This window comes from Pelodiscus sinensis, chromosome 7 (assembly GCF_049634645.1).
Source record: "Pelodiscus sinensis isolate JC-2024 chromosome 7, ASM4963464v1, whole genome shotgun sequence".
Classification (NCBI taxonomy): Eukaryota; Metazoa; Chordata; order Testudines; family Trionychidae; genus Pelodiscus; species Pelodiscus sinensis.
Window position 1 is genome coordinate 7,739,637 of NC_134717.1, and position 15,571 is coordinate 7,755,207.

Here is a 15,571-nt window from a genome sequence, read left to right on the forward strand (position 1 = left end):
TATGTGACTTCAACTATGCTACTTGCATAGCTGAAGCAGCGTAGATTAGAGCAACATGGGACTGTAGCATAAGAGTAGGCTTCAGCGTGAGGTTCACCCCAGTACAAGGTGTATGACCAGTTTGATCCCCATTTAAAAACATATTTTGAACACATAACTAGTGCCCAGTCTTTGGTCTGCAGGAGCATCTAATCTTAAATGTGGTAGGCCCATTTTTTTTATTATTGGTTTGCTTATTTTTTTCCCTGGCAAAATGGTAAGAAGAAACACCTAGCCCCATGATACCTTGACTTGATTAGGATTCCGAGGCTATAACAGAATATCTACCATAATCAACGGAGGGTACAACCCTTCTTCTGCCAATGCCAAGGGAAGCTATGACTCCCAGTGTGAGAAGGATTGTTGTCCCCGACTGTGCCAGTCGTCTCAACTGAAAGAGCATATTGTTTTATAAGGTGGAAAACCAATTTAAAAATAGTTTGCTCGGTGTTGTGGATTTAAATGAGATTAGGCCAGTGCTTTGACCAAGCAGTCCTAACCTCAGCACTTGGCTTGCCTCGCTCGTGCAAGGCTGTTTTTCAGCCCTGGTCCAGCCCTAACACAATTACAGCTGTTGTTTTCGGCTGAATTTCCAGAGTTGTTTTTAAATCTGCTCTTGTAGGTCATGTAGCAAAGACATCAGACTTACCAAAGTCGCCTCTCACCCTAGTTCTAAATCCTCCATATTTAGCTAAAAGAAGGATCAAGAATTCATCTTTGGTGTTTAACCTAACCTATCCAGTCTGACCTTTGGCCTTAGCACAAAAGCGGCAGCTTGGTGATGTGAAATGCTGCTCTCATCTGAGCCTGGGGGGTGTTAATAATATGGGTCATTCTCCATTTGACCCATTAGTGTGTTCTCAGCCCATAGCAGTATCCTTGCCTTGGACCATAGGTCATTACTACTGCCAATACCTTACCTGTATGAGGACCCTAAAGTACATCACGGCCTTTTGTATGTGTAACCTTCAGGGTGTGGGTCACTGTCCCATGTAGTGGCACTGGGACCACTTCCAGAGAGAGAGAAGGAGTTTGCTCTATGGTCTAAGTTGAGCACCAGCGGGCTTTTAGCTCATGCACGAAGCTCCAGAGGGCTCAGGTTTGGTTCTGCCTGTCAGCGTTACATATGCAAGAAGGAATCATTTCAGCCATCAGTGACACAGAGTCACCTCTGAAGAGCCACAGTAGTGGTGAACGCTGTGTCGTCACGCCACTGCATCCCTGTTTGCAACAGAGAATGAGGGGGAAAATAGCTCCCGAGCACGTCTACATGAAACTTTATTCTTGTTCCATTTCCCACCAGCATTATCTCCAATGCAACTCGACTAGTAACAGAACCAGTAGGCACCCTGGCCTCCCATGGCCTCTCAGGCTAGATCTGTGCTACAAGTGAGAGGTGTGATGTCCCTACCCAGGTATATAACCTCACACTAGGTCAAGGAGAACTAGCACAGCTGTTTGCATTCACGCTAGAGGTACTGCTAAACCGTGCTGAGTACAAACGTGCCTGAAACTGGTGGGACTGTCCTCAGCCCAGCTCAGCCATGCTGCTGCTCCCCATACTACCCTGTTGCTGGAAAGGGCCGTAGGGACTTTTGGCAGCCAAGTGACAGTAGAGCAACTCCATGCCTAGTGGAGGATCAATCCTAAGCATAGCAGAGGAGTGATGGTAACAAATCCAACTTTGCCTATTCTTTGGGCTCAATCCTGCAAGATTCTGGCCCCGGCTCCAGCAAAACCCTGAAGAGCTGAAGCAATCAGCACAGAACAGGATCAAGCGGTTGGTCTCCACACACAGCTGAGCTCAAGCAGGGAGATGAACCTGGGCCTTTGCCTGGCAAACTGAGTGCCATCTGTCAATGTTGCCACAAGACATCCTTCTCCAGCAAAAAGGACCATCCGTCTCAAGTTTAAAGGACAATAAGACCAACCACTTCTTACAAACAAGTTTATTTCCATTTTGACTGGAGCACAGATTCAGATACAGATTTCTTTTCTTCTGCACAACAGTACAATAGCCCAGTGCAAAATATGCTTTTTATTTCACGTACAAAAGAAACAAAACAAAAAAACAAAACATGTGGCAGTATTACTCACAACTGGTATACCTCGGCCTTCACTCGACCCACCTCCATTCACCCTTCACTAATCATATGGACTTACTGGCCAATGGCTGCATTGTCAGTGAAGAAAGGGGACTCCCGTAGCCCTTGGAAAGCCCTACCCGCAATCAAACTGGGAAACGCCAGGGTTACTCACAATTTAGAGAAATACAAGCCATTTTTTCAAGTTGAAAAACTGGGGCAGGGAGAGGCAGCTGAATAAATTTTCAGGAATTACAAAAAAAGGATACAAATCTAAAATGCACAGAAAATTAGGCAGTAATATAACTCGTTTTTAAACAGACAGGTGTATGCATGCCCAATCTGCCTTTTCATATGCATCCATAGAAAAGATGCCAATCCCAGCAGATTTTTGCCCCACTGTGCTGTGAAACAGATTATCATCTTAGCAGAGTATTGAGGAGTACTGGCTTATTATACAGAAAGTTTACCATGTCATAGCTGGAGGAGGAAGAAAATAATTACAATCTGAGCAAACATTTCTTTGAAAGCACAGTCAAATTAAAATTGTAGCACTGTCATCCTTCAGAGGACTGTCGGAATTACAAAAAAACATTTGAGCAATACATTATCAAGCTACAATAGTTGCTGTATGGTTGTTCAAGGAATAGCTTTTACTCCAAAGGTTTGCGGCCAGTTTTTTAAAAAACTGCATTTATCACAATCTTCCAGAAGCTATAATATAGAATTACAATATTAGTTTACAAATATGGTTGTCTTTACCAAGGCACTGTGTTTATACCATAGAAATGCATCACATTTCAAGCGTGCCGAGCTTAATTCAAATCACAGCAGTGATTACATACTGTTAAATTTCTACCCAATGGAACCAGTTGGGTCTCTAAGCTTGATCAACCAAAGTTCAATACAGTGAACAGAAATTAAACAAAGCAGAGTGCCAACTAAAGCCAAAGGACACAGCAAATATTAGCTCATATACATGGCAATATACACAGTACGGTACATATATTACATTAGTAGGATACTGCCCTCCACAGATTTCAAAGAAACATAAATATTCTTCAATGTGTTTAGTATGAGATTTTATATCCAGTTAGATCCCACTCAGCACAAATAAAGCCAAGTCTGAAAAGACATCTCAGACTGATTAAATTCTGACCAGTTCACATAACGAGTAGGTACCTGGGAAAATAAGTGGTATTTTCATTTTACACTCATTCAGATCAGCTCATTTGTACCTTTTCCTTCACAAGCTGAATATATGTGTATTTAGGTTCTTTCAAGGTTTCTCTAACAATCGCTAAGGCCATGTCTTCACTACAAGATGGGAAGATGGATCACGGCAGAGTCGGAGTTCAATTTAGCAGGTCTAGCAAAGACCCACTAAATCAAACTCAGATGGCACCCCCATCAGTGCCAGTACTTCTGCAAGGAGTAAAAAAAGCTGATAGGAGTGTTTGCTCCTGTCAGCCTCCCATTGCGGGGATGGCAGGGAAACTTGAACTAAGGTCCGTCAACTCCAGCTACATAGTTAACATAGCTGGAGTTGCGTATCTTAATTCAGCCTTCCCCTTTAGTGTAAACCTGGCCTAGCTGTCCCTACACACTTACTTCTTCTGTATGTGCACTGATAAGGTGATTTACTGAATAATTTCAGATGTTGCTGTGGTTCTGTTTTGGGAATATGTTCATGCCTTGTTACATGCTGGGACATGTGAAATTGCTTTCATTCGCACCCATCTATCCCGCTCTGAGCCAGAGATTGCATTGCAACTGTTGCAGATCCCATGGTCTTTCAGAAACATGTGCATTTTCTTTAGAACCTTCAGGAATCTAAAATCCTACTGTACAAATTCTGGACAAAAATATGAAAAGATACAAAGTACAAACATCTAATTTTCCTAAGAGCCAATCAGGGCTTTAGTTCAGGGTTATAGGCACACCAGAGAAGGGAAAATGAGAACAGGTTTCAGACATTTAGGCACTTCTATAGATCCTATATGTGCTATAAATTAAAACTATGTTATTTAAAAGTAATTTGCACATCATGGAGATCTCTTCCTTTAGACATTTAACACACATACAGCAAAGCCAAGAGGACCAAATCTGAAGGCTTTGCTCAATCTTTACTCAGGCAAAACACCTATAGCAGCAGTGGGATGTTTGCCTGCTTCATGCTCCTAGATTTGACCCAAAGATATTTCTCGGATTGATGTCCCTATAAGCATTAGCAGTGTATTGATAAGATGCATCCATCACAGCATAGCCTGTGGATTGCACCGCATGGTATTTTTAGTCATTGCAAACTCCTTTATGGCCTTTTAACCTGGCTATGTAGGCTTTAAAAACAAACAAACAAAAACAAAACAGTAGCCCTGAAATCAGGTACTAGGAAGTTTTTAAAATGCACTAGGATAGGATGTACATGCACAGATTTGGACTGATAGGTTTTTATTATGCAAGTGCAGTGTTACGAGCTTCCCACCGAGACAGTGTCAGCCCAGTCAAACTATAATTAGGGCTGAACCAAATTCACAGACCATGAAAACTGGTGTCCTCCCATGAAATCTGGCCTTTGGGGTGCTTTTCATCAGGGAGACCAGTGTTTCTCAAATTGGAGATCCTGACCCAAAAGGTTATTTTATGAGGGTCGCAGAATTGCCACACTTACTTCCGCGCTGCCTTCAGAACTGGGCAGCTGAAGAGCCGTGGTTGTAACATCAGCCAGGAGACCAGCTCTGAAGGCAATGCCCCAACAGGGCCAGTGCAGAAAGAAGGGTGGAAATACCATACCCATGTCACCCTGACTTCTGCACTGTGGCTTTCACAGCTGGAAAGTAGCAGCTGGAAAGTAGCAGCTGCTGATGGCCCAGCCCTGCAGGCAGCAGCACAGAAGTAACGGTGGCAAAACCATAGCATGCCATCCTGCTTTTTGCACAGCTGCTGCTGTTGGTGGCCCTGCTGTCAGAGCTAGGCTCCTGGCCAGCAGCCACCACTCTCCAGCTGTCCAGCTCTGAAGGCAACACTGCTGCCAGCAGCTGGGCAGAAGTAAGGGTAGCAATACTGGAACCCCCACACAATAACCTTGCCACCCCCATACACACAATTATTTTTTGGGCCAGAGCCCTACAATTATAACACCATGGAATTTCAGATTTCAATATATGAAATCATGACATTTACCATTTTTAAAATCCTATGAACAGAAATTACTGAAATGGGCTGTAAATTTGGGAGGGCCCAAACTAGAATCATTCCTTCACAAGTTAGGGCATTTGTATACATACAAAGTTGCACCACTTTAACTGTACGAATACAACTAAAGCAATAAGCAATATACTCCTCCCTAGCATTGCGGTGGTATAACAGTGCTTATTCCAGGATGGGACAGGAACAAAGCTAAAATGCTGTATGGCACCTTTCAACTTGGTGTAGCTGCATCCACATTGGGGTGGCACCAAGCTTCAGTATTTCAACTCAAAAAAAGATCACACCTCTATCCAAAATGGCTACACCCGTACAAGGTCCGTGTTGACCAGATTTGCATACTACTTGGTAACCGTATCTCCTACATTTCTGGACTAAATTTGTTCGCAAAATAAACCACAGTAAATTAACTAGTCTGCTTTATATTTAGTATTTATAAATTATCCCATTAAAAACACAATGAATGAAATTTTCCAGAAAATTCAGAACTAAGGCCTCTCTAGCTTCTGTTCACGGTGTTGTACTGATGCATTGCTGTAGTTCCAGACCTTTCGGATAGAGTGATTTCTACCCAAAATGAGCAGCTCAATTAGTAACTTTTTTAAAAAAAAACAAAAGCTATTTCAGGTTTGCTCAATTATTCTCATGAAGGAATGCAAAGTTTTCAGGAAATATTGCTCTACAATATAAAATAGGCCTGCAGAGGAAAAAATGCAGTCAAAGCCCATATTTTAATTAAGAATTATTAAGAGAAACTGTACAGGAAATTCAAAGGGAATAAAAACCAACCCACTGTGAAACATCATATCTATTAGCCACTTACTTTTAGATAAAAAACTAGAATTTTTGCCCTATTTTAGAGCACATCCTGATGTATCACGACCTGCACCTCCATGGTTAGTGGAAGTTGTGTGCCACTCACCAAGAGGGAACTAACAACACAGCACACAGTATGTGCTGTAACAATAGGGAAGCTGCACATAACTTCTCAGCACAGAATGAGAAGCCTCAATTTCTTGGCCCAAATCAGTGTCTTACTGTGTTATTTATGCACTTAATGTCTTAGGGTACGTATACACTAGCTCGTAAGTTCGAGCTAGGTAGGGTAATGAGGGCAAGTGGAGTTGCAAATGAAGCCTGGATTTAAATATCCTGGGCTTCATTTGCATGTTCCCGGGAGCCGCCATTTTTAAATCCCCCTTAGTCCAAACTCCGTGCTCGCGGCTACACGCGGCACGGAGTAGGTAGCTCAAATTAAAGATCCTAATTTGAACTACCATTACTCCTTGTGGAACTGCCTACCTCCAGATTCTTAGTTCAAGTTACATCTACGTTTATCTCAAGCTTAGGATCCCAGATCCCAGCAAGACCCGACTTCAGTTTTAAGAGGTTCCTAAAACCTCTATGGTAGTGTCTATCATAGATGAGCTTAGGGCAGGGGATGGCAATACTTTTTGATGGCGGGGGGGGGAACACGCCAAGATTTTGGAAAGTGGTCAAGGGCTGCACTCTTCCAGGATATGAATGGAGGAATTCCAGGATCTGGAATGGAGGTTGGGTGCATAAGGGAGCTTAGGGTAAAGGGACTAGGGTGCAGGAGGGAGTTTGGGTGGAGGAGGCAGTTGTGACCTAGGGCAAGAGACTGGAGTGAAGGATTTTGAGATGTGACCTAGGATAGGAGGGGATTATGATCTCGGGCAGGAGATTGGGGTGCCAGATCTGGGAGGCGTATGGGTGCATGTGGAGTAGCGGGGAAGGTGTAGCAGGCAGAGGGTTGGGGAAGGGCAGGGCTGGGGTGCCAGAGGCAGGTTCTGGCCAGGAGACTTACCAGCCAGCAGCCAAACCAGCCTGCCTGCATGCAGAGTTTTAAATTTTTCTGCCTGCTCAGCTATGGGCTTGAGTGAGTAACTGAGCAGGACGGTGGTTGTGCTTCATGGCTTCCTGTTATTCAAACAGGCAGCTTCCATTGACCAAATGGGATTGTACTGGGGGCAGACACACTGTCTGAATCTTCCCTCTCCACTATGGACTCAAAGAAAAAGTGCCCCACAGCTGTGTTTGAATGGTGTGTGGAGCAAGCAGGGGAACCCACCTGGGGCTTCCCACTGCCTCCGTGGGCTTTGATCCGGTGGCTTGGCCGGCTGGATGCAACCCGTATTTTGCCCAGGCCTGGCTTAGGGTGACCCTCAGCATGCAAATGAATGACTTACCTATGCTGTCCCCAATTTGGTCTGATGAAGTGGGTTTTACCCACGAATGCTTATGCCTAATAAGTCTGTTAGTTTCTAAAGTGCCACAGAACTCCTTGTCATTTTTTCAGCTAAGTAGGCATAAGTAGCCACATAGGACTTTTATGCAAGAAGTTCTCCATTCCTTCCCCCCTGTTCCAGGAAAAAAAGGTTTTTCATTTCCAAACCAGACAAATTTTATCCTCCTCACTTGTGCCCACAGACGTTCTGTGGCACTGCCTCAGTTACACATCTCATCTTAATCAAAAGGTCTGTAAAAGAGAGAGGCACACTCAGGCTGGTCTAAGATTCAAATTGACTGATTGCATTTGCCACAGCAGATATCTGGTGTAGTAAATAGAAGCAACCACAGCTAAAACCTAACATTTCCAGTAAGTATCAGCCATCAAAAGCTTTTGTTGAATTGAATAAATCCAGACTGAAATTGTCAGATTTAAAGTCAGTCTACCACTTTAAACGCATTTTCTCAGACAACAATCCACTTGACTGAGGCTATTATAATCTGGTGTGAACTGTTTGTCTCACGACAATTTGTCTTATTTGCATCCTTCAAAAATCATCGGATTGTATGTGCGTGCATGTGTATCCATGTGGAGCCTTCCCAGCAGCAATGCTAAAATGGAATACTACATATTTACCGCCAGTAGTCACAGATGTAGAGCCAAAAAAAATTACAACAATATTTTGAAAGCAGATCTGACAGCTGAGTGAAAAAAAAAAAAAAAGAGGCTCAGGAGACTAGATCTAGAGAAAGTTTAACAGGGTAGGCAGGATCAGCTGTGTTGTCAAATTGAATGGGAAGGCAGCAGGACAAAATGTTCACCAGGAGCACTGAGGAGGAGAGGAAGGAGGAGGTTTTGTTGTTGTTTTGACAGAACAATCCAGTGTGACTCTCAAACAGCCATGACTGACTGATTATAGGAATAAAGAATGGGATGCACATAGCTAGTTTAATATTAATCGGGCCAGAAAACACGGACTTAGGCATCTAAATATTCCACTTTAATTAACCAATGGAGCAACATCAACAGGAGAAACTGAGGGAATCCAACCTCAGAATTTTCCATAGCTTGGTGGCTAGGAACCTCAGATCCCTTCAGCATGGGGGGGGCGGGGGAGGAGCACTTGCACTGGGGATCTCCTGTGAGAGTGCCCTATCCACCAAGCTGAAGATAAGGAAGGTCCTTCCTCTTCCCCCCGCCCGCAACCTGTTTTTCTTTTTGGATCCCACATGGGCAGCCAAGCATCCGTGTCGACCCAGTTCGTGGATCACTAGCCAAGACAGGTGCCTCCAGGCAGCTGACTTTGTGGATCACATTGGAAGGGGCCTTTCTCTCCCCATTCATTGTACAGGGAGCCTAGATGCCTACATTGGCTTTGTGGCTCTCGGCGTTGTTCCAGTGATTTTCTAGGCACTATGACGGCGTTGTAATACCTATGCCTGTTCATGTATCTCACCCACAGTCCTCTGCCTAGAAAGACTGTGAGCTATGGCCCAAAGAGTACCCAGAAGGCACGCTAGATAGTTCCAGCCATGAGAACTGTGTTTCGTTCGGCATTCCCCTTTAGGAAAAAAAAGCAGACGTTTCCTAGCAATAAACAGGAGCCTCGACAAGTTGAAAGCCTAACTAGGAGGGAAGGGGTAAAAATATACACAGACTGTCATTGCCACTCTCAGAAAACCACTTGTCTACAAAGTTTGTTTTTCCTTAAGACATTTGGGCTTTTTTTCAGTTCATGGGAGCAAGTTATCCAAATGGACCTTCATGTTGCCAGTCTGAGTTGCAGCAATCTTGGTGAGGCATCATAATTTGAGGCGGTTACAGTCCTGGTAATCTGAGTGGTCATTTTAAAATGATGTGGTAGCCATCGTTGCTTTCGGCTGTAATAGTGAAAAGTGTTTTAGTTAACATAAAATAAAAATCTGTGTACTAAGTGAAGAAATGTAACCTTCTGGCCTTTTCTCTAATGCAGTTTACCCTCTGCTACCACGACAGATGAATAAGGATTAATACTGAACATTCAAACAAAAAATACAGTTTCAAATGGATTTTAATAAGAGATTACAGGCTAAATTTTGACCATTTACACTAGTGTATCTCAATGGACTTAGGTCAAACTGGTGCCAGTAATAGAGACTATAAACCAGATCCTCACCCACTGAAAACTGGCTTCCATGGAGCCTAGCTGGTTTATACTAACTGAGGTTTGGGCCTTTGAATTAAGTGGCTTTATACACCACTTAAATTCAGTGTAACAGAGAAGAATTCCATTTCAGTGGAATAAAGCCAGATTTATATTCAAGTAATGAAGAGCAGAATTTGGCCCCAATATTTATTTTTATGCATTCAGCTGCCACTCCAGTTTTGCTAAATGCTAGAGATGCAAATCAGAAAAAGAGCCCTTCCCGGATAGCTTAGAAGTGATTCAGGACTTCTAAAGCTTCATGAAGAAGCTAGTCTTCATATTCATTTACCTGTATATTCATTCTTAGGCCAGGTCTACACTATATGAGAAAGTCAACTGAAGATCTACAACTTCAGCTATGAGAATAGCATAGCTGGAGTCAACGTACTTTCAGTCAAATTTCTGCTGTGTCCCCATTGCAGGAAGTCGCTCCCATCAACTTCCCTTACTTCTTGCAACCCCATGCTGTACCAGGGTTGATGGAGGCACCATCACCGATTTAGCAGATCTTTGCTAGACCCACTAAATCAAACCCCGGAAGATCAATCTCCGGAACATGGATCTTAGGATAAGAGTAGACATGGCCTCACCTGGTCTCAGATTTTTATAGCGGAAGATACTATGGTTCTTCATAAAATCCTTCATTAAGAGGAATAATTATTGACACCTCTGTTATGTCTAAATTTATCAAAATATGGATTTAAGAGTGGACGAGAAAGATTTTTAGTCAATTAATTATTTAGACTTTTGCAGTGTCATGTGTTACTTGTTATTTAAATGTACACGGCCAACCAAGGAAACCAAAACTTCATTTACAGAACTTTTGGTTATTTGGATCAGCCACATCCCACCTTTTCATTTCTCAATTCCTTCCCCTCCCCCACTCTTTCCCTGCAGTGCTTAGTCAGTTGAACAAAACAGTAGAAAACGGTAAGCAGAAACAGAATAGCATACCTTTCAATGTGCTGATCACAAAACAAGACTCGTCCTGGAAGTTTTGCACCATCTGAATGGCAGGGGAAAAAACAAGAACAAAAATTCTAAGTCAGTTTATCTCTTAAGCATCTGGAGCAAATGTTACACTTCAATGCTCAATACACCTTTTAAACCTAGGCTAGTGAATGGGCTGCATGAGTCCTTCATCTCAGTGGGCTGCAAGACTGTCCTAACCCAGACAGTGTCCTAGTTTTGCTAACCGTGCTGCATAACTAGAATTTGCAGGGGAAGCCAACTGAACCACTATGACTGGATGCAGAGGGAGCACATGGCTCTCACAGTCAGTGTTGTGTGCAATCAGCATGCAGCTCATTTCACATGCCCTTGCTTTATGCGCATGTCATGACAGGAAATAAATTACGTGGACAAAAACTAGCAGAATCTGGCAACCTTGTGCATGGGCAATGGTAAACAAAGTATCTTCTTGGCCTCACGTAGAACCCCAATGGGTTGCAGGTTGCCCACCACTGTTTTAAAAGGGGAAAGTCAATCAGCCAAGCATCAGATCTTACAAAGCACTGAGCATTTTGCCCCAATACAGCAAAGCAATTGAATATACGAAGAGTCCATTAAAGCCAATGAGACGAACTCATGCTCAAGTATTTTGCTGGATCAGATCTATAGTGCTAAGCATTTTGCAGGACTGAGTCCAAAGATAATCTCACAAATTCAGCTTTTCCTCCAAGATCAAGTCACCCAGTACACCTCCACTCTATATGGGGCAAGGATTGGACCTTGAAACTAGGGAAGTGAGTTATCGAGTAATCGACTATCCGATAAGCCTAAGTTTATCAGGTAGTCAAGTCGACTACGGTATTCCCCCCCACCTGTTTCAGAGGCAGCAAGGCATGGAAACACAGGAGCTGGGGCTAGCTGCAGGCAGGGGCTGCTGAACCCGGCAAAAGCCAGGACCCAGCAAGCCCTACTCAGCCCCAACTCTTGCCAATCCAGGGTCTCTGCGGTTTTGCATTTTAACTGTAGTAAGAACCGCCCGGCTTGAACTACATTTAAAATGCAGAGTCACAGCAGCCGTGGGGCTCTGTCCTGGCTCATGCTGGTCCGGGACCCATCCCCACTGCGGCTCTTCAGTTTAAATGTAGTATGAGTCGGGCTGCCTGCTCACCCAGTTCCTAGTACAGCAGAGCCACAGTTGGGGTAGCTCCCGGACTGTCGTGAGTGGGGACAGAGCGCCTCTTCCCTTATCGACTAATCGTGTAGTTGATACAAATTGTATCCTTACCTTAAACTGGCCAACCTCCATTAACTTCAACAGAATTAGGCCAATTTACACCAGCTGGGGTTGGGATCATAATGGAGGCTTATTATATAATGTACTGATATTTTCTCCAGTCTGTTTTAAATGTCGCACGCACCAGACCTTCTATCACTTCCTTGGGGGACTATTCCCCCTCTCCAACAGGGCCTGATCCTGCACCACTAAAGTCTGTGGAAAATGCTCTTTTATGCCAACAAGGTCTGACCAGCTCCACAGATCTCTTTGTCAAGAAGTTAAGAGTCACGATCATCGTCTCAGCTGCCGTAAGCTGGTGTAGCTCCAGGGACTTGACTGGGACTAGTCCGATTTGCAATGGCTAAGATATGATCCCTTCTTTTCGAGTCGACCAATGGACCAACTAGTGAAATATTGATCCAGTAGAAGTACACGGCTCAGTTGAGCGCAGATCATTACCATCACTTCCTGCTTCTAATCAGGAGAGGAGGGTTGCTCCTAAACACGGAAAAGGGATGTCCTTCCTCATAGCAATATCACCAAGGGCCTTAGATAAAATGAGTCAGGCAGCCTCCTTCGGATGACTGTGCTTACATATCACCTCTGCCTCTGACTTCCTCTCCGCAAGTAGACAATTCACATGCATCTCAACCAAATTCATATGGGACACTCAAGAGCGAGATCAAAGCAGGTAGGGTGAGTCGCGAACCCGGGCAGAGCTAGTTACTCAGGAGAAGCAACCAGGTTTGAAAGAAAAGCTCCCACTGAAATCCCCAAGTAACTGCTCAGGCTGGGCAGAGAGAGAGGGACCTCTGGGAAGCGCGCTGGAAGCATTACAATGGGAACTGAAGGCAATGAAGTGCCTAAATTCCTAAGCTCTTTTAAGAGTCTAGCCCCATTGTGTGCTGAGCACTTGAAAATCTGGCCCCTACCTGTTTAAACTTGAACATCCCCCCCAAGGCAAGCATAGTAATTCCACCTTCATTCTCGTGAAGTTCTCATAGTAACCTCCCTTTCCACCTCTGGCTCCCCTCAGGCTAAGTTAGCCCCACCCCCCCTCTCTTCCCACCACGCTCCTTTTGGCCCCCACCAAATGAGACTCCACTGTGTGAGCGCGCACCTAACGATGCATGAAATACATTAACCCGGAGCCTCTCGTTTGCATCACTTTTGCCTCTCTGCCATTACAACACAAAAGACCAAAAATAAAGTCATCGATATTGTTAATCAGTAACTTAAGGATTTAACGAAGGCCCCCTCACAACAGAGGTAGTTGAGGCAATTCCCCTTTCACGGGCTGCCTCAAAGCACTTCAGGACCATTAAACGCTCCAAGGTTTCTGATTTAATCAGGGTGACATGGCAAGGAGACTTTCCAAGTAAGAATTACAGGCTTAAATTTAGGCCCCATTTGAATCCCGCTCTCTGCTTTGTTTGCTTTAACAATGTTCCTTTCAGGTGCAGGGCCAGTCCCTCCAAATGAAACTCCTTAAGTGATTCCGGTGCATGAAAAGAGAAAGTCTTTTGGGAGGGGGGGGAAGAATGGGGGCAATCCATTTTGCATGTTATTAGTGAAACAGACCAAATGAAGGGCTTATATAAGCAGGCAACTGCCAAGAATTCAAGGGTTTTGCTGCATACACTTAGCAAGCAATAACTTTGGCTCAATGTCTGCAGCCATTGGCTAAGACATAAGAATCAACCTGTGGAACTCCTTGCCAGAGGATGCTGTGAAGCCAAAGACTATAATGAGATTCAAAAAAAGATCTAGATAAATTCATGGAGAACAGGTCCATCAGTGGCTCATAGCCAGGATGGGCATGGGTGATGTCCCTAGCCTCTAGAAGCTGGGAATGGGCAACAGGTGATGTATCACTTGATTCCCTGTTCTGCTCATTCCCTCTGGGGCACCTGGCATTGGCCACCATCAGAAGACAGGATATAGGACTATATGGACCCTTTGGTCTGACCCAATATGACCATTCTTATGTTCTGTTGGAAGAGTGACTGGAAAGTGATTTCAGGGTGCCCCACCCTAAAAGGCTTGAATTAGATCAGGCACCCAAAAAGTTATCAGTTTTGAAATTAACTGGAATGAAAATACATTTCAGGCTACAGCAAATATCATGTAAAAACAACTTCCCTTAAGGAGAACAAAAGGTAGTTTTATGGCTGAATTCTTTGGCTTAAAATTCAAAAATATCTGAAACAAGTATGGAAGTCAAACAATTTTTCAGGCTTCGTAATCTTGCCTAGTTCCCTGGGAGACTCTCTCATAGTTTTAAAGGTCAGCCTAACTATAAAACAAATAAAGAAAGTCAGGCAGCTGTCTTGAACTCTGATACTTGGTATGACGTGTGTTTGCTTTAGCAACCCCTTACCTCGTTGCTCACTAGGACGTGGATGCCTGTAGGTCCTTGCCGATAGATCCGATTTATCTGCTGTGGGGAAATGCTATACAAGTTTGCAATCTTCTCAATCAATTCCAGGGTGGTCAGCTCTTCCAAGAAGACTGCATGATATACTGCAATAGTTAAAAGGAAACAAGCTTTTACACATTCAGCCAAAAAGTCTGACTTCAATGAATGAACTGAATATAAAGACCAAGAGCCAGATCTGGTGCTGGGATAAATCAATTTACACCAGCTAAGGAGCTGCCCCAAAATGGCTAGTATTAACTTCACTACATGTAAGAAGCCAAGCAAAATCTTGAGAAATTTTGGCCCAGATTGGCCTGCAGAAAGATTCAAGAACTGACCATAAAACCACATATCCCAAGACACTAAATGAAACACTCTTTACATGTGCACTAGTTGATTTTCTTAAGAATCTTGTTTTCCTGCTGATCCCATTTTGGCACTCTGAAAGAGAATTAGTCTGAGCCGGGGAAGATGCAGGAGATTCTCGAAGAATAAGGAAAAAGCCTAACACTGGTATAGTTCTTTGCATGCATAGGCCTCCAAACAGAACCAGGAACACAACCTGGGTCTCCTGATGTCCTGGGTCCCCACTCTACCCACAGGCTGTGTCTACACTGGGCCACTTATTCCGGAAAAGCAGCCGCTTTTCCGGAATAACTTGCCAGCTGTCTACACTGGCCGCTTGCTTTTCCGGAAAAGCAATGACGATCTACTGTAAAATTGTCAGTGTTTTTCCGGAAAAACTATGCTGCTCCCGTTCAGGCAAAAGTACTTTCCCGGAAAAACTGTTCTGGAAAAGGGCCAGTAGTCTTTTCCGCAAAAAGCCCCGATCGCGAAAATGACGATCGGGGCTTTTTTCCAGAAAAGCGCGTCTACATTGGCCACGGATGCTTTTCCGGAAAAAGTGCTTTTCCGGAAAAGCATCCTGCCAATGTAGACGCGCTTTTTCCGGAAATACTTATAACGGAAAACTCTTCCGTTTTAAGCATTTCCGGAAAAGGGTGCCAGTGTAGACGTAGCCTCTGTGTGTTCCATTCTCTCGCCTCTATTCTTCAAACAGTATTAACAGAGTAGGTGGTTACCATTAAAATGTCAACATCTCCTCTGTGATGTTACCAGTTCCTTCCTCTTTCATACATGCAGTAGGTCCGATACCAAT

At 43.9% G+C, this 15,571-nt stretch overlaps 1 protein-coding gene across 2 annotated transcripts in view; it reads right to left on the minus strand.

Moving 5' to 3' along the window:
* Window positions 1-1,973: 1,973 nt before the first annotated feature.
* The window catches only part of TFCP2L1 (transcription factor CP2 like 1), a 52,647-nt gene continuing 39,049 nt past the window's right edge, over window positions 1,974-15,571 (minus strand). For both annotated transcript variants that reach the window (XM_075933078.1, XM_014580915.3), the window contains exons 13-15: window positions 14,374-14,516; window positions 10,721-10,772; window positions 1,974-9,461 (exon numbers count right to left, since the gene is read on the minus strand). In XM_075933078.1, coding sequence (XP_075789193.1) covers window positions 9,424-9,461; window positions 10,721-10,772; window positions 14,374-14,516 — 233 coding nt within the window. In that variant the 3' untranslated portion in view covers window positions 1,974-9,423. The remainder of the gene's footprint in view (window positions 9,462-10,720; window positions 10,773-14,373; window positions 14,517-15,571) is intronic.